The 21,908-nt window shown below is 35.1% G+C and overlaps 1 protein-coding gene across 1 annotated transcript in view; it reads right to left on the reverse strand.

Moving 5' to 3' along the window:
• Window positions 1–276: 276 nt before the first annotated feature.
• LOC110442700 overlaps window positions 277–21,908 on the reverse strand; it is a gene marked incomplete at its 3' end in the record, with an annotated part of 30,197 nt that continues 8,565 nt past the window's right edge. Inside the window, exons 2-11 of the mRNA XM_021486420.1 lie at window positions 20,280–20,369; window positions 18,945–19,043; window positions 18,312–18,410; window positions 17,752–17,850; window positions 16,948–17,048; window positions 15,937–16,264; window positions 12,459–12,647; window positions 10,300–10,598; window positions 3,851–4,121; window positions 277–605 (exon numbers count right to left, since the gene is read on the reverse strand). Coding sequence (XP_021342095.1) covers window positions 277–605; window positions 3,851–4,121; window positions 10,300–10,598; window positions 12,459–12,647; window positions 15,937–16,264; window positions 16,948–17,048; window positions 17,752–17,850; window positions 18,312–18,410; window positions 18,945–19,043; window positions 20,280–20,369 — 1,904 coding nt within the window. The remainder of the gene's footprint in view (window positions 606–3,850; window positions 4,122–10,299; window positions 10,599–12,458; window positions 12,648–15,936; window positions 16,265–16,947; window positions 17,049–17,751; window positions 17,851–18,311; window positions 18,411–18,944; window positions 19,044–20,279; window positions 20,370–21,908) is intronic.

A 21,908-nucleotide genomic window follows, 5' to 3' on the forward strand; every position in this document is an offset into this window, starting at 1 on the left:
GGTAGTGAAGCGGACGTAAAACCTATCAATCAATCAATCAATCGCCTGGTCAGTGTATAGGTAGTGTTTTACGGTATTGATTGAAACTCACCCCGCTTGGTCAGCGTATAGGTAGTGTATTACGGTATTTATTGGAACTCGGCCCGCCTGGCCAGTGTATAGGAGGTGTATTACGGTATTAATTGGAACTCACTCCGCCTGGTCAGTGTATAGGTAGTGTATTACGGTATTTATTGGAACTCGGCGCGCCTGGCCAGTGTATAGGAGGTGTTTTACGGTATTAATTGGAACTCCCCCCGCCTGGTCAGTGTAATGTTGAACGGTATTATACACATGGGTTGTGGTAAGGTGTTGGGCTCCTTGACCTCCACTTTTGTACTTCTTCTACATCTACTACAACAAAAATCGAAACAACCCGCATCGACTTGCTCAACTGTAAGAGTCTTAGTTTTCTTGATTATTACCACCTCCCCTGACAGTTGCAGTTGGTCGGGACAGGTACTGACGATTTCCAGGGCACGGGAACTTTCTTGATCGCCGCTCTTAAATATTAGCTTCATATTCTCGTCGTCACTTCCTTCTTTTAAGTTGCCACGAATTACAATCTGAAACAAGTACATGAACGTACAATTTATTTTGGTAATAGAAACGGTATGCCGAAATATTGCACCACCATTCTTTCATGTGTTTGGATGTGTGTTTATGTGTTGTTGTGTGTGATAATGTGTGTGTGTCGGAGGGTGTGTGGGTGTGTTTGGAGAGTAATACTTATCCTTTCTGTATTTGTTTTGTATATGAATCATAGATGTTAGTTTTAAGTATCATAAAACAACAGTACATGTACAAGGGGAGTATATTCACAGCATATGGTTTATGTGACTCCGTCATACTCACCCTTACAGTATCATTACATTGTATGTACAGTAAATTAAAATATATGTACAGTATAAATACAGTGTATGTTCAGTAGAAATACAGTGAATGTACAGTAGAAATACAGTGTATGTTCAGTAGAAATACAGTGTATGTTCAGTAGAAATACAGTGTATGTACAGTAGAAATACAATGTATATACAGTAGACATACAGTGTATGTTCAGTAGAAATACAGTGTATGTACAGTAGAAATACAATGTATATACAGTAGACATACAGTGTATGTTCAGTAGACATACAGTGTATGTACAGTAGAAACACAATGTATGTTCAGTAGAAACACAATGTATGTTCAACAGAAATACATTGTATGTACAGTAGACATACAGTGTATGTACAGTAGAAATACAGTGTATGTTCAGTAGAAATACACTGTATGTACAGTAGAAACACAGTGAATGTTCAGTAGAAATACAGTGTATGTACAGTAGAAATACATGTATGTTCAGTAGACATACAGTGTATGTACAGTAGAAACACAATGTATGTTCAGTAGAAATACAGTGTATGTTCAGTAGAAACACAGTGTATGTTCAGTAGAAATACAATGTATGTTCAGTAGAAACACAATGTATGTTCAACAGAAATACATTGTATGTACAGTAGACATACAGTGTATGTACAGTAGAAACACAATGTATGTTCAGTAGAAATACAGTGTATATTCAGTAGAAATACAGTGTATGTACAGTAGATATACAATGTATATACAGTAGACATACAGTGTATGTTCAGTAGAAACACAGTGAATGTTCAGTAGACATACAGTGTATGTTCAGTAGAAATACAGTGTATGTTCAGTAGAAATGCAGTGAATGTACAGTAGAAATACAGTGTATGTTCAGTAGAATTACAATGTATGTTCAGTAGAAATACAGTGTATGTTCAGAAGAAATACAGTGTATGTTCAGTAGAAATACAGTGAATGTACAGTAGAAATACAGTGTATGTTCAGTAGACATACAGTGTATGTACAGTAGAAATACAATGTATGTACAGTAGACATACAGTGTATGTTCGGTAGAAATACAGTGTATGTTCAGTAGAAACACGATGTATGTTCAGTAGACATACAGTGTATGTTCAGTAGAAATACAGTGTATGTTCAGTAGAAACACTGTGTATGTTCAGTAGAAAGACAATGTATGCACAGGAGACATACAGCGTATGTACAGTACAAATACACTGTATGTTCAATAGAAATACAGTGTATGTACAGTAGAAATACACTGTATGTACAGCAGACATACAGTGTATGTACAGTAGAAACACAATGTATGTTCAGTAGAAATACAGTGTATGTTCAGAAGAAATACAGTGTATGTTCAGTAGAAATACAGTGAATGTACAGTAGAAATACAGTGTATGTTCAGTAGAAACACTGTGTATGTTCAGTAGAAAGACAATGTATGCACAGGAGACATACAGCGTATGTACAGTACAAATACACTGTATGTTCAGTAGAAATAAAGTGTATCTACAGTAGAAACACAGTGTATGTTCAGTAGAAATACAGTGTATGTACAGTACAAATACACTGTATGTACAGTAGAAATACAGTGTATGTACAGTAGACATACAGTGTATGTACAGTAGAAATACAGTGTATGTACAGTAGACATACAGTGTATGTTCGGTAGAAATACAGTGTATGTTCAGTAGAAACACAGTGTATGTTCAGTAGAAATACAGTGTATGTTCAGTAGAAATACACTGTATGTACAGTAGAAACACAGTGTATGTTCAGTAGAAATACAGTATATGTACAGTAGAAATACATTGTATATTAAGTAGAAATACATTGTATATTAAGTAGAGATACAGTGTATGTACAGTAAAAATACAGTAGATATACAGTATATGAACAGTTAGTTACAAGGTTTGTAAAGTAAATTACAGTGTATGTACAGTAGACATACAGTGTATGTAGAGTAGAAATAAAGTGTATATACAGCTGAAATACAGTTGAAATACAGTATGTACAGTAGAAATACAGTAGAAGCATTAAATGTACAATAGAATTACAGTATAAGTACAGTTAACTTCAGTGTATGTACAGTAAATAACGTTGTATGTACAGTAAATTACAGTGTATGTACATTATAAATACATTGTATGTACATCAGAAATACACTGTATGTACAGTAGAAACACAGTATAAAATAAATACAAATGTAATACACTATAACTAAAACAACAAATACAATGTATGAAAAACAGACATACAGTATAAGATAACCCCAATGTAGATAAGTAATAGTGCACGATCATGCATTGGAACCATAGTGCGTTACAGTGTCAGTATACAGTACACGTGGTACATTTTACTATTGTGTCCAAGTGGTCTAGTTTATCAAAACAAAGTTGCAGAAACTGTTTGCCGTTTGAGCTTTGGGGTAAGTTAATGAAATGCAAATGATTCGAAACATATCGGCAGACATTCTCTATACCGAACCATGTGTAGCTATTATCCCATTTCTCAAGTTACCTCTGCCCTTCTGGAGCCATTAGTAAAGTATTGTTTAGTACCACAATAAATTACATATGCTTGTTGTCATACTTTCAACGTAAACCTATACCCCTCGAGAACTATTGGTATAATAGTAAAGCAGTGTCTTGTTCCACAATTAATCTTTGTGCTTGCTATCGTGTTTTTACCGTAAACTTTTGCCTCTTGGTCCCCCTTGTCAAAGCATTGTTTTGTTCATCATTTAATTCAGAGTGGTTGTAATCCTATTTATACCGTATACTTCTGTCCCGTGAGAACTATTGGTTAAACAGTGTTTTGTCAAACAATAAATCCAGTCTTCCTGTTATCATATATTTTATCGAGTTTCTCTGTCCCTCGGAAACCATAGCTAAATCAGTGACTGATCTCTATTTCAATCACGTGCAGCTCTTAGAATATTTCTTACCTTAAAGGTCTGACCTTCGGGAACCATCGGTAAATCGGTGTTTTGTCCTGCGATGAAGCACTTGTAGCTCTCATAATATTTCCTCTTCGCCGAACTAATTTGACGTTTTGTTCCACATGTTATAATCATATCCGTTTTAGTTTCGTCCACTTCCGGTTTTTTCAAAGCGACTAAGAACTCAACTTTGCGGTTTCTCAGATGGGCATTTCTACTTAAATCCTGCACACCTTCAGGATCGGCATCAAATCGAGGCCTTGAAATCACGATATTTCTGGAATTATGATATAAACAGTAGATAACAATTCACATATATATATATATATTCGGGGACCGCAGGTTCAATGGTAATGTATCAAAAGTAGGTTTTGTTATTATCAGGGCATTCTGTAAACCCCTAGTAACATTCTACGGAATATTTACAGATGATATACCGTTCTGCAGAGTAGATGTCACAATCGAACATTAAACTTAATACTGTTAAGAAATATAGCTCTAAAATGTGGAGCAAAATTGCAGACAAAAATATTATATTCTGATCGTGGCTGCAAGTAAATCAAATTACGCGCTTTCGGAATATTTGACACCAATCCTGTTACAGACATGTGTATAATTCTGAATAGAATACAGTTCAATTTTTTTATTTTATTTATTCATTCATTTATTGGAGATTTGGATAAATTAATAGTATTTTCTAATAAAAAATAAATTCACAGAATATGCGATACTGGCATGCTTGACACTTGGTGCAGATATCATCTCGGAATAGGTTTAGACCTATATTATTTACCATATAATTATACAAATTACAAGTGTACATGATAAAACTAAAAAATTATTTATTTATCATAGGAAAGAAGTTAAAAGGAATGGAAGGAAGAAAGGAAGGAGAACTGGAGAAGAAAATAAGGGAGAAATGTGAAGATAACTACCACACATGTATAGATAATATTAACCTTAGATTGTTTACTTATTCAAAGGTTGATGGAACATTATATCAAATGTATCCATTTTCCTCACCAAACAGGTATTGGGAATAAAAAGGGATACTGGAGAAAAATGCATAAACGGGATATGTGTTTAACAAAGACTATATGTGTCTAATGTAGACTATATAATAACATCAATTTATTACATTTCTGCCAGTGAAACATCGGATTCTATCAACTTGATAAAATTGATATCTTTCACAGTGTGAAAATATCACTTTTAGGTATTGACTATTCTAATCTTAACCATAACTTCTATTCGCTGCATTCAAAGGCAAATATTTTTTGATCAGATTCAAATGAAGCGATGGTAGAATAAGTGGTTGTTATGGTAAATGTTAGGTACACATACTTAAGTATTTACATAAATATACAATTTATAACATGTGTATAAGCAATCATACCAGAAAATAGCATACAACGTCGAAATTGCATTGAGTATCTCATTAAAATTGCGCGCAGCCTTGCTGTCAAGCGTGACGTCCTTAGAAAATGGCGTTTCTGATTCCGCCCTTTTTTTAATCCATTACGTGTTTTATGTTTACTGCTTTAAAATGTAATAAATAGAAAATTAGCAGCGCCTCAACAGGATCAACCAGCTGTAGACCAAACCTCCAACTTGACATAAACAAAATGTTTTTTGACCCAAATGTATAAAGCAGTTTCCAGCTCGCTCTGATACGTTTGTTGGAATTCCATGGCTAACCTTAAAACTAGTATGTTACAATAATTAAGCTCGAGAAAATATTTTGTCAACCGAATTATTCATATACTTGAGCTGATAGGAGGAACCGCAAGCTCACCTTCCATCATATCTCTTTTTGGTAACAGATGTGGAAGTCCCTACAGAAATTACCTAAACTTACCTGTCCAACTGATGTGGGAGTCCCTACAGAAATTACCTATCCTTACCTGTCCAACTGATCTGGGAGTTCCTACAGAAATTACCTATACTTACCTGTCCAACTGATGTGGGAGTTCCTACAGAAATTACCTATACTTACCTGTCAAACTGATGTGGGAGTCCCTACAGAAATTACCTATACTTACCTGTCCAACTGATGTGGGAGTCCCTAATTGAGGATGAGTTGATTATGTTATCACATGAAAATAAAAAAAATCATGCTTGTGGGCGATTTTAATTCAAGAACTTCTAAAGTTGTAGATTATATTGAACCTGATGAAAATTTATATGACATTTTAGACATTGCTGAAAACAATTTGATCATCGACAATATGTTTTCTTTCCAGAGATTAGTTCAACATGATATCCCCCTCTCAAAATGTACCCAAGATAAAGGACGTATTAATAACTATGGGTCAAAACTAATCGAAATGTGCAAACGATGCTCTTTATTTATTGCAAATGGACGAGTTTCTTGTGATAAGTATATAGGGAGAACTACCTGTAAAGATTCTAGTGTTGTCGATTACCTTATATTGACTGCTGATTTTTTCCCGTTAATAACATATTTTGAAATTAATGATTTTAACCCACTCTTTTCAGACGTGCATAATCTAATAAATTTCTCGTTTATGTTTCCGTTGAAAAAAAATATTCACGAAAAAGAAAGTCTTTCAGACGGAGACTATATCAGATGGGATTACATGAAATCGGCATTTTTTCACAAGAAGTGAAAAACAACTTACATAGTATTAATATAAATCTAAATAATGTTTTACTTAGTGATACTATTACCAACGAACAGGTAAATGGTCTAGTGACCGACATATCCACTGTGTTAACAAATAGCGCCACTAATACAATAGGTGTGTCGCACCGTCGTAAAAATAAGTACAAAAATGTAAATAAGCCATGGTTTAACCACGATTGTAAACTTGCTAGAAACGCCTTTAATAAATATAAAATTAGATATAAATTTAACAAGTTAACGGAAACCAAGCACACGATGAATAAAAAAGGGAGAGAATACAGAAAACAACTAAGGAAAAATTACAAAAAATATCAAGAGAAATGCACAAAAGAATTAAGAGAGAATTCCAAACGAGACCCTAAAGCATTCTGGAAAACACTTAATAAATTTTCACAAAATAAAAATACTACACCAGACATACCTATTGACGACCTATATGACTATTTTAAGAAACTTAATTCACTCGAAGAGGACAGTAATAATGACGAGGTTGATAACGACAGTTTTGATAATGATGATGACGTCAACAATACATTGAATGTACCAATTACTGAATCAGAAATACAAAAAGCTATTAAATCATTAAAAAATAATAAAGCGTCCGGCCCGGACCGCGTTTTAAATGAATATCTGAAAAATTCCCCACCGGAAATGACCACAGTCTATTGTAAATTGTTCAATATAATATTAGACACGGGAATTATTCCGGAAAGTTGGAGTGTCGGCATTATCAAACCAATATACAAAAATAAGGGAAGTCCAGAAGACCCTGATAATTATAGAGCTATCACTTTAATTAGTTGTCTTGGTAAACTATTTACTTCAATCATCAATACCCGTCTTAATGAATATGAAAAACAAATTGATTTAATATCTCGAAGTCAGGCAGGGTTCAGAAAAGGTCATTCAACTACAGACAACGTTTTTATTATGCATATACTCATTTCTATATATCTTTCAAGTGGCAAAAAGCTATACTGTACCTTTATCGATTTTAAAAAGGCATTTGATATCTGGAGAGCAGGTCTGTGGCAAAAATTACATAGCAGCAATATAAACGGGAAATGTTTCGAAGTTATCTATAACATGTATACTAATATTAAATCCTGTGTTTAATTCAACTCGAAAACGTCAGATTTGTTCCCCTGCTTGATCGGGGTTAGACAAGGGGAAAATTTATCCCCCTTTCTTTTTTCAATATTTCTTAATGACATTGAAAGTTATTTTGCTTCTTTAAATTGTGTTCCACTCGAAAATGTACGGGATAAGCTGTATAATGAACTACATATTTTTGTAGAAAATTTTGTACTCCTATACGCTGATGACAGTGTCCTATTTTCAGAAAGTCCAGAGGGACTGCAGAGTGCTTTGAATGTATTCCAGCAGTATTGTAAGATTTGGAAGCTTAATATAAATGTAAATAAAACAAAAGTCATGGTTTTTCGCAAGAGGAAAAAGTAAACAACGACATGACTGTATTTGTATTACAAAATGAAATTTTAGAAATTGTAGATAATTTTACTTACTTAGGAATAACATTTAATTATAATGGCAGTTTTGTAAACACAAAACGCAGATTGATCAACCAGGCCCAAAAGTCAATATTTGCTATATACAAAAAATTCAGGAACCTTTCTCTTCCTATAGATTTACAATTAAAACTATTTGATTCTTTAGTGGAACCGATTCTATTGTATGGATGGGCCCGATCGGATGTATGGGGATTCGTAAACCTGAAAATAATCGAACAGATTCATCTCAAGTTTTGTAAAAGAATTCTTAAAATGAGATCCACAACGCCTAATTTTATGATTTATGGCGAGCTAGGTCGTGTGCCATTGGAAATAAATGTTAAACTAAGAATGTTAGGTTTTTGGAATAGAATAATTAGTAATGAAAACAAACTCAGCAGCATATTTCTACGACTGGCTTTACATATGCAAAAACGATGATACTCTTCAGTTCAAATTGATTAACTATATAAAAGGTATTTTCAATGAAACGGGATTTTCTTACATATTTGATAATAAATTACAGATGCCTGATGGATTTTACAAATGCATTTTAAAACAACGGCTTCACGATCACTTTGTACAGCAATGGTTCGATGACATTACTAGCTCATCTCGTGGGCAGTTCTACACTCTATTTAAAACGGAATTTGGTCTAGAAAAATATTTTTTAAATCTGCCAGAACATATAAGAACACCAATAACAAAACTGCGCACTTCGAATTTGAAGTTTCCAATTGAAACAGGTAGATGGTATAACATACCCCGAGATAATCGACTATGTAATTTGTGCGCGGAAAGTGTCGGAGATGAATTTCATTATCTATTTGAATGTAATAATATAACTATATCCACCTTACGTTACAAATATATTCCTCGTTATTATTGCACAAACCCAAATATTTATAAGTTTAAAGGTCTTTTATCATTATGCAATCAACGAGTTCTGACAGGTTTATCTATTTTCCTAACGAAAATGGCTCCTCTTTTGTGAATGATGCATATGTATAACTGTTAATAGTTAAATAACTTGTGAATTATACGTATGTTTTTTTCTTTTTTCTTTTTGCTATGTATTTTCCATTGTATGTCATATCATGTTACTATACCGTACCGATTCTAAATTTAACTGTCCATTCTCTCAGTTATACATGTGTATACAAATATATATATTGTACTTCATTTTTCATATATGCAACTTTATTTCCTCATGTAACACATAATATGTGTCTGAGTGTCAATACAATTTTGCTTGTATACATGCATGCACCTGTCCATCCTGTCAAAATTTAATATATGAATTCATGTACATGTACCTCATGTTACACATTTCCATGTGTCTGAGTGTTGGAAATAATATCTGAAATCCTACAGAAATTACCTATACTTACCTGTCCAACTGATGTGGGAGTCCCTACAGAAATCGCCTACATTACCTGTCCAATTGATGTGGGAGTCCCTAATTGGGGATGAGTTGATTATGTTATCACATGAAAATAAAAAAAAATCATGCTTGTGGGCGATTTTAATTCAAGAACTTCTAAAGTGGGAGTCCCTACAGAAATTACCTATACTTACCTGTCCAACTGATGTGGGAGAACCTACAGAAATTACCTATACTTACCTGTCCAGCTGATGAGGGAGTCCCTACAGAAATTACCTATACTTACCTGTCCAACTGATGTGGGAGTCCCTACAGAAATTACCTATACTTACCTGTCAAACTGATGTGGGAGTCCCTACAGAAAGTACCTATACTTACCTATCCAACTGATGTGGGAGTCCCTACAGAAATTATCTATACTTACCTGTCCAACTGATGTGGGAGTCCCTACAGAAAGTACCTATACTTACCTGTCCAACTGATGTTGGAGAACCTACAGAAATTACCTATACTTACCTGTCCAACTGATGTGGGAGTTCCTACAGAAAGTACCTATATTTACCTGTCCAACTGATGTGGGAGCCCCTACAGAAAGTACCTGTACTTACCTGTCCAACTGATGAGGGAGTCCCTACAGAAATTACCTATACTTACCTGTCCAACTGATGTGGGAGTTCCTACAGAAAGTACCTGTACTTTCAAAGAACCCATGTAACATAGTTTCACCAACACAATAAACTACCTAACGCATAAATGTACACCAACACCACGACCAGGTCAGCAAGTATGTTGGCTTGTTACGCATGTAAAAGTTAAAAACTTTGAGACAGCGCACCTTATCTAAGGTAACGAAAGATGTTACCACTCGAAAAATAATCATCATTTCTCTGAATATAAAGTGTTATCTACTTACGAGGAAAAGTGTTTAACTGTAAACACAGCTTTGCCAGCGCCATTTATTTCTGCTGGAATGACCTCCCAATCCCATTTCTCTAGGTTTGGGTCCGGGTTCGAGGTCACCAGCACAACAACGTCTTTCGATTTGTTTTTAACATTGACTGGCAACATCATCTGAATGTCCTTTTGGGGCTGCTGGCCGTCAGTAGTGCAGATGTCAAGGATGTTTGTCAGCAGGACTGGGTCATCTCCGGACTCGCCCGGATCCTGGTTATTTTGCTCAAGTTCAGGCATGGCCTTTGTCGTGTCCACAAACTAGAACATTGAGTTAGAGTATTGACAATACTACACAGAACGAAATATCATTGTGTTATGCAAATATGTAAAGTTACATATCAAATATGATAAATTGATCCACACGCTGAAAAAACAAATTCCTATATAAAGAAACAAACCAAAATAACTTCTTCTCAAATGGTGAAGAGTGAGGAATCGCTTACACATACCAATATATAAGCCTTATCATTTCCCAATGACCGTCGAAAACAAAAGAAGAAGGAAAAATAAATGTTAACCATAATATGTCACAAACTATCAAAACGCTGATGTTTTTCTCGATTTGATCTAATGGGTATCGTTAGGGACATCTTCAACTCTGTGTGCAATGCAAACGATGAAGTACTGAAGGCGGTCAGTTTGACAGAAACATTATTTGTATTCATAACGTCGACGGAAATGGAACGAAAATCTAGAGTTTAGAGGTAATCTTTCAGACTAATCAGCCGTCATTGATCTAAGTAGGTCATCAAATTATTTAAGTATATATTTGTTCAGCTCCAAACATAGCTGCGTCATTTATTTAACGTCGTGTGTCCACTAGAGGGTAATCTTTTTACTCTGCTGTAATATACTTGAATTCCACGGTGTTACAATTTCACGGTGTGGTTTTAGTCAATCTCTAACCTAATCCTATATTCCACACATGAGACTTGATAGCAACACTTTGGTACATATTTTCCACCGTTTCAATCCTACCAGTCAGTTTATCCCGAGTCAGTGTAATACTAAATTTGATACGTTTCCTAGGTACAAAGTATCTGTTCACTTTATGTTCTCTGTGGTACATGGTAAGCATGATGTATGTACCTTTTTTGAAACTTTTACCGAAGTGGCTCCCTTATGCTATGATCTTAGACCCATATTTGTAATTCCCTGGTTGTTATATTTTGGTATTTTGTTATTATGGTACTTTGACACTTCAGAGCGACATCTTAGCACGTATGTTTTACGAATTCTATCTCGATCAAAATTATAGAGACATCAAATATCCAGAGAGACCTATTCTATTTTTTGACATGATAATTCACTGTATTGGTGGGTTTATTGTATGTTTGCATGTACAAGTGTAAATTGAGTTAAGTAGAAGAACACTTGTCTTTTCATTTAAGTTGTTCTCTCTTATTTTTTCTTCTCATTTTTTTCAAATCGAATGATTAATATCAATCAATATCGCTGTTTAATCAGTACTTGGAATTCATTCATACATCCGTTTGTAATAAACAAACACATGCTTCCTCAAGTAGCCCTGATGTCGAGTGTTCACTCCACAATCTTTCAGTTGTTACTTTGAGCCCAGTCGGATGCTTATGTATTCGTCAACGTCAGCAGGTAGTGTTCCGTTTTAATTGATGGAGACATCAATACTTCTATCGTTACAGAAATGAAAGTAATATATATAGGATCTTAAATGAATTTTCATTTCATATGAGATATTATGAGACGAGTTTTGGAAGTTTTTATTTTTGCGAGCCCTGGCGAGCAAAAATTACAACTTCGAGACGAGTTTCATGAAAGCTCATATGAAATGACAACAAATTTATCACATAACTCAGAAAGTTTACATTTTGACAGGTTTTAAAGCCAAAATGTAGATGGCTTAATCAAACAAAGACAGCCATTTTGTTGCGCCATTCACAATTTATGACGTCACGTCATTGCCCATAGTATGACGTTACAATCGATTTCTTACTGGCATAGCCAATGAAACACGCTCCAGGGTATATCACACTAGTGACATGTAAAAATATTACACGGGCGAATTCACCGAGTAACAGGCCGATTATGTGATAAATCACTATAATGAAAACATAGTTCACTACATATGTATTCACTTACTTTGACTACGAGGTCACCAGAGTCGAATGTACCGGCGGGGATGTCGATTTCCGCTTCCGGTTCACTTTCCGGTTTCAGCACGACTGCCTCTTTGGAAATCTTAAAAATCTGTTTCTTCTCCCTGCTTGCCATGGTGAAATTCGTGATCCCAGTGGGTTGGAGAGGGACAGTTATTGTAACTGTTGTGACCTAGTAATATTAAGATAGTACATCAATATAACTCGATAGAAAAACTAAACTAATGTCTATGAGAATGTCAGTCTGTATAGCCCTGTTCTTATCCTAATGTGTACCTAATATATGACCTCACTACGACACCATCACACATTCTCGATGAACAAAAAAAACTTAGTGCGGTGTAACAACAGTGCAATGACATTATTTTAAACCCGATTGAAAAAAGTAAAAAGGGAACTTTGATGAAAATTTCCACTTTTTAAAGATTAATTGTAGAGAGTTATCGATAAAAATCATATGGTGAAATTTGTTATTTACGAGCGTTATGTGGCTTTTGTTCATATAATGTCTAGAAAGTGTTAGTAACCAGGCATTATAACTGCTGTCGCTTGGATAGACATCAACTCTCACGAAAGTCAGAGAAGTGAAAACAGTACAGGGACCTACACTCGATATGCTTTCTTATCCTATGATATGTAATGTAACAAAGCCGCTATATACTATTTTTATGAAACACACCTGTTAAAGCATTCAGCTACGCTGCTTGTCTGGTTTCCTATGAATTGTATTCATCAAGGTGAACATGACCTACTTCTTACTATGAAGCGTAAAATGGCGATCGAGTTCAAGAGAAACTATCGCTGAGAAATACGTTTATTAGAATACCAAACACTGAAAATAAATTTAATATGTGTTAGACTATTTCTCCAATTGCCGGTTAATTTAGACTCTTGATGCTTTGAGTGATTTGGTTGTGAAATATTGACGATTAGATTTAGATGACGGTTTGGTTTGTTTTTATTTTGTTTAACGTCCTATTAACATCTAAGGCCATTTAAGGGTGTGCCTCCATTTATGATGTGTATGCTCAAGTTCAAGTTCTTTATTACCTTGGGTCGTTTGACTCATCGGTTTCAAAAGTAAGATATATTTACAATATCTACAGACAATACAATACAATACATGCAATACATACTATACAATACCAGCAATGTACAAACAGTATGGAGAGTGTAACAAATTAAGTTAACTGGTTTCTTCTTACATTTGCCGCTTTTATATATTTGGCCAAATTGACAAGTTCTTTTGTGTTATTTACATTAAATAGATTTATCATTTTAAACATACTTGTTTTTTTACAAAGTACTTTTTCAAAAATTTAACACGCAAATCCGAATAACATGGACATTTCAACATAAAATAAAACTCATCTTCAACGTCATTTAAATTACATACAGTACACACTCTAAGACTACCCTCAATATTTTGATATCTACCTTTTTCTATATTTAGATTATGAGCAGATAACCTATTTTTTGTAATCTCTTTCAAATATTCTCTAGATAATGGTTTTCTTAAGTAACACTGTAAATCAAACTGGTTATAAAGATATGTATAGATATATCCCTTTGAAAATGTTCTTACGGTTTCTTTGCATTCTTGTCTATATATATCAATAAGTCTTTCTCTAATAACATTATAACACATATCATCATTTATTTCTGTTTCCCATATGTAACCAAGGCCAATTCTAAATAAATCATTTTTTATGTTTAAAACCCATTTATCCTTATTCTCTAGCATATCTTTATAACATGCTTGCAAAATACAATTACTAGTCCTTTTTAACTTAATCCAATATTTAATAATTCTTAACTTTCTTACCAATGACAATGGATACCTCCCAAGTTCTAAATAAACCATAACATTACAAGTATTTTTTCTTACGCCAAGCAGTCGTTTACAAAACAAAGTATGATTTTTTTCAATATCTGGGGCTTTATGAAAGCCCCATATTTCAGAACCGTAGCTTAGAATGCTATTTACATACGTATCAAAAACTGATAATTGAGTTTCAATATTAAAATATTTTTTCCGACATACATTCATAACTGAAAACAAAGCCTTTCTTCCCTGATCTGCAATTTTTTGTTGTGTTTTTCTAAAAGTTCCATTGTAATTTAGTAAGATTCCTAGGTAGTTAAATTCATTTACAATTTCTAGCTGACGACCATTGTATTTCCAACATTCATTATTTCTCAAAATACCCTCATTTCGGAACACAAGAATTTTTGTTTTATCCGTATTGACTGTTAGATCCCATTTTTTTGTGTACGATTCTAAAGAGTTTAACATATCTTGCAGACACTCTGGCGTTTCGGAAAAAAATCACCGTATCGTCTGCGTACATCAAAAGGAACAAATTCAGTGTTTGAATTTCTATCGACTGACAGTTGTCAATTAAAAATTGCATTTCGCAATCATTAACATATAATGTAAACAATAATGGCGATAAAATTTCACCTTGAAACAATCCATTTTCACAATTGAAATAATTGGATAATGAACCATGCATACATGTGTGTATGTGTGCCGGAGACAGGGTAAGTGAGTGTGCTTGCCTGCTTGGAATAGCGCGGATCTGATGCCGACATTATGGTGCTATCTCACTGAAATACCATACAGAAGGCACCTAGCACAGCATTTTGCCTGGTCACATTATACTGACAACAGTTGAACCAGATGTTGCCATTTCCCCAGGAAATGCTGATCGTTTAGCAGGAAATAACAACTATCATTTTTAAGGACTGGTATGTCCCGGCATAGGGGCAAAACCCATTGACTTCCTCACCTGGGCGAACGTTAAACATCAAAGTAAGTTAGAAGTAGAAAGAAAGATACAGATCCCAAATATTGCAATGGGTGCAGCAGATTTATTTTGATCGATTTTGTGCCCGCAAGAAGAGTGCACAAAAGCAATCCCCCAATTCTGCGTGGGTTCCCGCATTAGTCGCCTCTTACGATACATGCAGTGGGTTACAGCAGGTGTATTGTTTTCTCCAATACCCGACCTGCAGGGGCTTGCGATGAAGACAATGGAAACTAAGTTAGAAAAACCGATGGTAAATACGTCATATGACCAGGCATTCGTCGACCTTCACATTATTTATGATACTCGTTAAGAATACTCATATTTGCTCACTAGAGGCTCGCGAAACTGATAAAATTAACTCTTATCAACGATCTTATATTAAGAACAAATAATGACATTATCTTTATTTGTGCAACACACCGCCTAATGTATCCAAATATGAAGTTAGATGAATGTTGGACGTCTAGTTAAAGAGAGATGAAGCTAAACGCAGTTTAATGTACGGACGGGCCAACGGCAAATGCCGACACTTAGCTAGATACGCTAAACTCGTTCCAATTTCTACTGACGTTAATCGTGCTCTATGAAAACGTTCAAAATAAGGCTTGTTTGAAATCCTATCTATAACAAAAACACGACAGTTCCCACCTCTTGAACCTTGACTTTGTCGACACTGCCCTCTGGTGTCGCTGGTCGTAGGACGATCTCCTCGTTTTGCCGGAGAACCCGGTTAACGGTAACTATCAGGGTGATGGTCTGGACCCGGGGTCCCCAGGTCTGACATTCAAGTAGGTGACCAAACACTTCTTCATCTGGTCCCAAGGGTGGTGGGCTGCCGTACGCTTCCTCTGTCTGACACAGATACAGGTAGTAGGGCTCCTGACCCTCCACCACTTTAACCTCGACACCCGTCTTCTCTAGACGTAGTTTTGGCCCCTTCTCAGGAGTGACATTTGCCACGTCAAATATGATCCCCCTACGAATAATTCATCAATTGATAATTAAGAGTTAGCATAATTTGACAATACATTTAGATCGTCACTTAGACTCAGCACGTTAGATAGGCCATGTTTTTAGCACACCACTTTCGTGAAACACACGTTTTGTTGTTGTTTGGATATGTCTACAAAGAGCTCAGCTAGCATGAGTTCTAACATATACTATATATTTTTTCTATTATGGACTTATGTCGAGGTCAATATGTTGTTATTTGAACCCGATAGAGTGATATCAACCAGCCTAAGTCTTTATCTTCATATTACTCTGCACATAAAATATCTTAAGATTTTCACGAGATGCAAATGTATTACATATCCCAACAGATCATATCTCATATACATGTATATCGGACAGTTACAATAGTCTTAATATATTCTATGCAATAGGGGGGTACTGATAATATTGTAATTAATTGATACCATGTTCCACCGATCACTGTACATGGAAATAAGGTAGTTTATTTTCATATTAATCTTAATCTCTTACTTGTATGACAAGTGATCTGTTTCTATAATAGCTTATCGCATGTATCTTCCTGATATGATTATGTAATATCTTACACTCACGTGTGCACGTCACGTGTCTTGTTTCTGTTATGCATCACACCCACGTGTGTATGTCACATGACCTAACTACATCTATGAATTGTCATATACTCACTTGTGTCGGTAACCGGGGATCAGTCTGTTCTGGTGCTGTACTGTCTTAGCCATTTCAAATAAGTCCTTCTTCTTTTTTATGTTAGGTACAGCAATCCAGGACTGTCAAAATTACAAGTGCGGTTTATTTAAGAAATAATCAATGTGAATTATGATGGAATATATAACGAGGGTAAGAAAAGGTTGGAAAAATAATTAACGAAGGTTGCTTGCCTTATTAAAAACTATTTTTTTCAATATTTGCGAAACCTGACTTATATTTTCAACCATAATACACAAACAAAGGTTTCGGTGGGAAACCGTTTACGCATATTAGCCATTGTTATATATTTAACATACTAATATACAGGACACATTTAGTTAATTTATTTGATACGTAGCACTGGAATAAAATTACGAAGGTCACACCTTTCTGCCTCTTGCCATGCCTGTGCCTTGAAGTCATATACACACCAAGACGACCGGTGTTCGATTCCCGATCATGTGGATTTTTGCTTAATCTCAAGTTTTGCATTCATCCTTTTCGAAACAACGGTAAACGTACTTTACTGACGGTTCGAAGATGATCTTAATAGCAGCCATGGCTGTGAAAGGTGTTGTCACTGGAAGCTGTCCTCACAAAATAATGGTGCATCAATATTCTCTGCAGAATCCCATGCTATCTATCTCACCCCTGAACATATAGAAGTTTTGTGGTAGCGGTTGTTGTCTCTTTTATGCTGTCATGTAAACAAGTACTAGCCCAGTCATGTACAAGAAAGGAAAGATTCAACTAACATAGTATTGAAACAGCAATTCCACTTACCCAGTCCAGTAGTAAAGGTTCTGATCCGAACTTACACAAAAGTTTCACTGCGGTCACGTGCTTGTTTTTGATGGCATACTCCAGAGCGAGGTAGCCCTTCTGTTGAAAACATATGTTAGTGAGACGAGCATGCAGTTATATATTAAACTAAAAAATATCCGAATGAAGTCCTATTTCAAATTTATCTTTAGATTCACATGTTAAAGGGATCGCTTTGTTATTTATATTCTGTGTCGACCTTGAAGAACTCAATTTCTTCATTAATTTCAATGAGAAGATGAAAGCAATTTATCAAAAATGCTTTATCCCGCTCTTTCTGTTGGGGTTAATACTACTGTAGATACGTCAGGGATATATTATTAGATTTATAGTTGTGTAGGAGATTTAGTAGTATATATATAGTATAGTACTAGTGTTACAACTATAATAGTATTGCTACAGTGGTAAGTGAGAAGTGGTACATTCAAATTAGATATATAGGTTCTTACTTTCAACTTAGTTTTTGAGTATGACTTATCAACTCGTTACATTGATTAACCTATTAACACGTCAGAACTTACGTTGTCAAGCGTTCCTACGACGGCGCCTCCGGCGACCAGGGTCACTATGGATCGTGCATGTCCGTGCATGGCAGCCTGATGAACGGCCGTCTGTCCGTTCTACGGTAAAGGAAATACACTCTCACAGCATTAATATTTACATATTTAGAAACAAACCATTTACATAAATATATATCTCCTAAAAACAAGAGGTAAGGGCAGGCTACTCAACTAAAAGGAACAGACTAATAGAGATCTGGTATAAAACAAACTGCTGAGCCTCACAAACTCTAATATGAAACAATTAACTGTTAACTGGTCCCTGGTTACCTTGTTATAAACTAATCCAAACTATTAACTTTATTCTACAGCAATAAACTAGTACACTTCACTCAAACGTCATTAAACTAGTACCCTTCACTTCACTCATACGTCATTAAACTAGTACACTTCACTTCACTCATACGTCATTAAACTAGTACACTTCACTCATGCGTCATTAAACTGAACTTAGCTGGATCATCACTCAAAATATGTCAAACCAATAAACATGTTCACATCCCTTGCATTGAAATAGGCACATAAAACCAACACTTAAACTATTACATCTCATTTACATCGTTATAAACTAATAAGCCGGTACAGCTCACTTACGTTGTTCCAATCCGTTACTTTCGCGCCTTTCTCCAGCAGCACTTCAATGACGTCATCATACCCTTCACTGGCCGCGTAGTGTAAAGGATAGGACCCCGTCTGTTAAATATACAGAGATTATGTAACTGTTTTCTGATATAACATCCCTCGGAATGGTCGTGCGCTAAGTTTGTACTGAACAAGCAATATTAATATTTTGTGTACGTAATAACTGAGATTAATGGTATGAGCGTAGATACGGCTATTTTTCGTTACTTCTTTCTATTTAAGTCCTTTCAGACACAGATGAAAGTATGTTTTGTCATGATGCGATTCAAGTAAACGCTTATGATTTAAATGACCTCATGTTAAAATGTCTAATGCATGTTGGTATGAATCTTAAATCTAATATTTCAATGTTGAATCTGTCATTTCATGATGGTAATGCTAATAAAAATGGAGTGTCTCCTGTAATTCTGATACAAATGCGAAATTTCCTTTCAAATAGATTATCTTGTAAATGATATCACATATATAGTGTTACCGATTAGTGTGCACCTGATTCAATCGATATCTGATTCATGCGTCTTCGGTTTGCAATTTGTTTATTAATAACAAAAAATATGGGGTTTTTTTTCATCCTGTGCGATTTCAGCTAAACATACTTACCACAGTTTAACTGGAGCTGTATTATTTATCTTTGTTCGTGTAGGCGAACACGAGACCATGACAGTATACATGATACGGAAATATGTGAACGCATTTATTCAAGTGTTAAACAGACAATTTTCAACCGATAGCAAATTGATTTGGTGAAAGGACGGCAACAAGGCTCTTGTTGACGATTGCGTTCCGTTAGTTTAACATTCCTCATATTACATGTACCGACTGTTTGTGGATCCTCGTTTTGAGAAACACAGCTAAGATGGCAATCCTCAGTGTTGACCATGTTTTATTGTCTGTAAGAAGGCGAACCTATCTGTAAGAACCCGAATCTATCTGTAAGAACCCGAACCTGTCTGTAAGAACTCAAACCTATCAACAGCTACAAATGTATGGAGGAGCGGATATACGACAATCCGGATGTTCAAAGCAGAAACGCAGAAACAATAACCGTTTTCAAAAGCATTCTTGAACTTAATTAACATTGGTTTACACATTAGAAAACGACATTAGAAGTAAGTATTGTAGACATATTACGATAAGGAAACTTCAATTGACTTCAGTTACGCTTTCCTTTAGACACTTTGCTAAATGAAGGGTTTTTCCTCCACATATATTCTCGACTGAGAGAAAGATCATTTGAATTCAAAATCGATAAAACTAGAGCAAATGATTGACTATGTAAATCCTAACCTCATCCCGGTAATCCACACCAGCCCCTTCATCCAGTAACCTCAAAGCCTTCTTCTTGTGTTTATCTCGTATAGCAGCCAGGAGCTGGGCCTGTATGTGTAACAATAACAAAACAGAAAAAACCTGTCATCATAAAGATAACTACAATAATAAAGTGTATCGGGGTAAAAGAGTACGCAGCTAGAGAAATGTGTGTTCTGTACACAAAATATTGATAATAACAATATTCTAAACACGAGGTGTGAAAAACTAAGATTTTGACTCGAGATACCCCGATAACGTTCTTGATATGATCTATATTTATAATAGGATATCCATGATTAAGCACAAATATATCTCGGTTTGACTACTTTAGTTATTCAGATTTCTCTATTACACTTGTAAGATATATCTGGCTAAGATGCGTTTCGGAATAAATTTGACCCAAAGAAAAATTTGACATTTGTTTTAGTAAATATTTCCATCGACTCGATCTATTTATCGTAGATGTTTTCTTACATATTATTTTTAGAGATTATATTGTGCTACAATGTGGTTCATACTGCTTGTTGAAGTTAGTCACCGATATCCGCTTTAATGTTGTTGCTGAGAAAAATACAAGAGAATATCGAATTGACAACAAAACCCTAATTCGAATTAGAAATCGTAAATACTAAGGCAGAATATGGCAAAATAAAGATTGATATGGGGACCCATGAAAAGATTCAGCGAGGAGAAGACCAGGTGTTCCGGAAGCATCAGCATATCGTGCTTCATCGACAACGCCGGCCATGTAAATGTAGGTAAAACCGATGTTATGTCACGTTTTCATATCACTGAGAAACTAACAAAAAATCTACAGGGCACTATAATGATTATAATCAAAATATCGATCTTCATATTAATCGAAGAAATAGCATATTTCCCAAAGAGGTCCACATGGTAACCATAACATATATATATTGTTGTCATTGACTTTAGAAAACTTGCAGTTTAAGTTTGTCCGTCAGCAGCAGACATCTACAGTATCTCATGATATTCGATTTGGATACAAAAACAACTGCAACAAGTATTTACTGTAATCTCAAAGAAAGGGAAAGTTAACGATCAAAAAATCGAATCCGACCTGCTAATTGTACAGCGTAGTAGTAAGCCATCCCTGTTTGTCACGTTCTAGGTAAAGATCGGAAGAAGCCAATAAAGTAGAAGGATCTGTATTTCAAGCTCTGGAGGGTATATACAATCGATATGATCAATACATTTCGTTCTATCTAACGACATCACATTGTCGATATATCTGAATTCTGAACGGGAAGTTAACTAGAATTTTGTTACAGGTTCTGATATGCTCAACAATAAAAAGTCGGAAGAGGCCGTTCCCATACGAATGCCTTCAATCTCCTGGAAAATCTTGCTACAAATATAATTATTGTCAACCATGGCTTGGATATCAATCGTTTCATTTATACATTATAATTCAAAATCATTTACAACCATAGATTCTATCGCCGTTCGACCTTTTTTTTTAAAAAGAATACACACATTATTAGAGTAAAGAGGCTTTCCTCAAGTTTTGGTATGAGGTACGGTAATATATAACGTTAGAGGGATACTGGAGAGTTGCCTTCAGCAACAAGTTGGTTGTGTTTT

This window comes from Mizuhopecten yessoensis, unplaced genomic scaffold, assembly GCF_002113885.1.
Source record: "Mizuhopecten yessoensis strain PY_sf001 unplaced genomic scaffold, ASM211388v2 scaffold716291, whole genome shotgun sequence".
Classification (NCBI taxonomy): domain Eukaryota; kingdom Metazoa; phylum Mollusca; class Bivalvia; order Pectinida; family Pectinidae; genus Mizuhopecten; species Mizuhopecten yessoensis.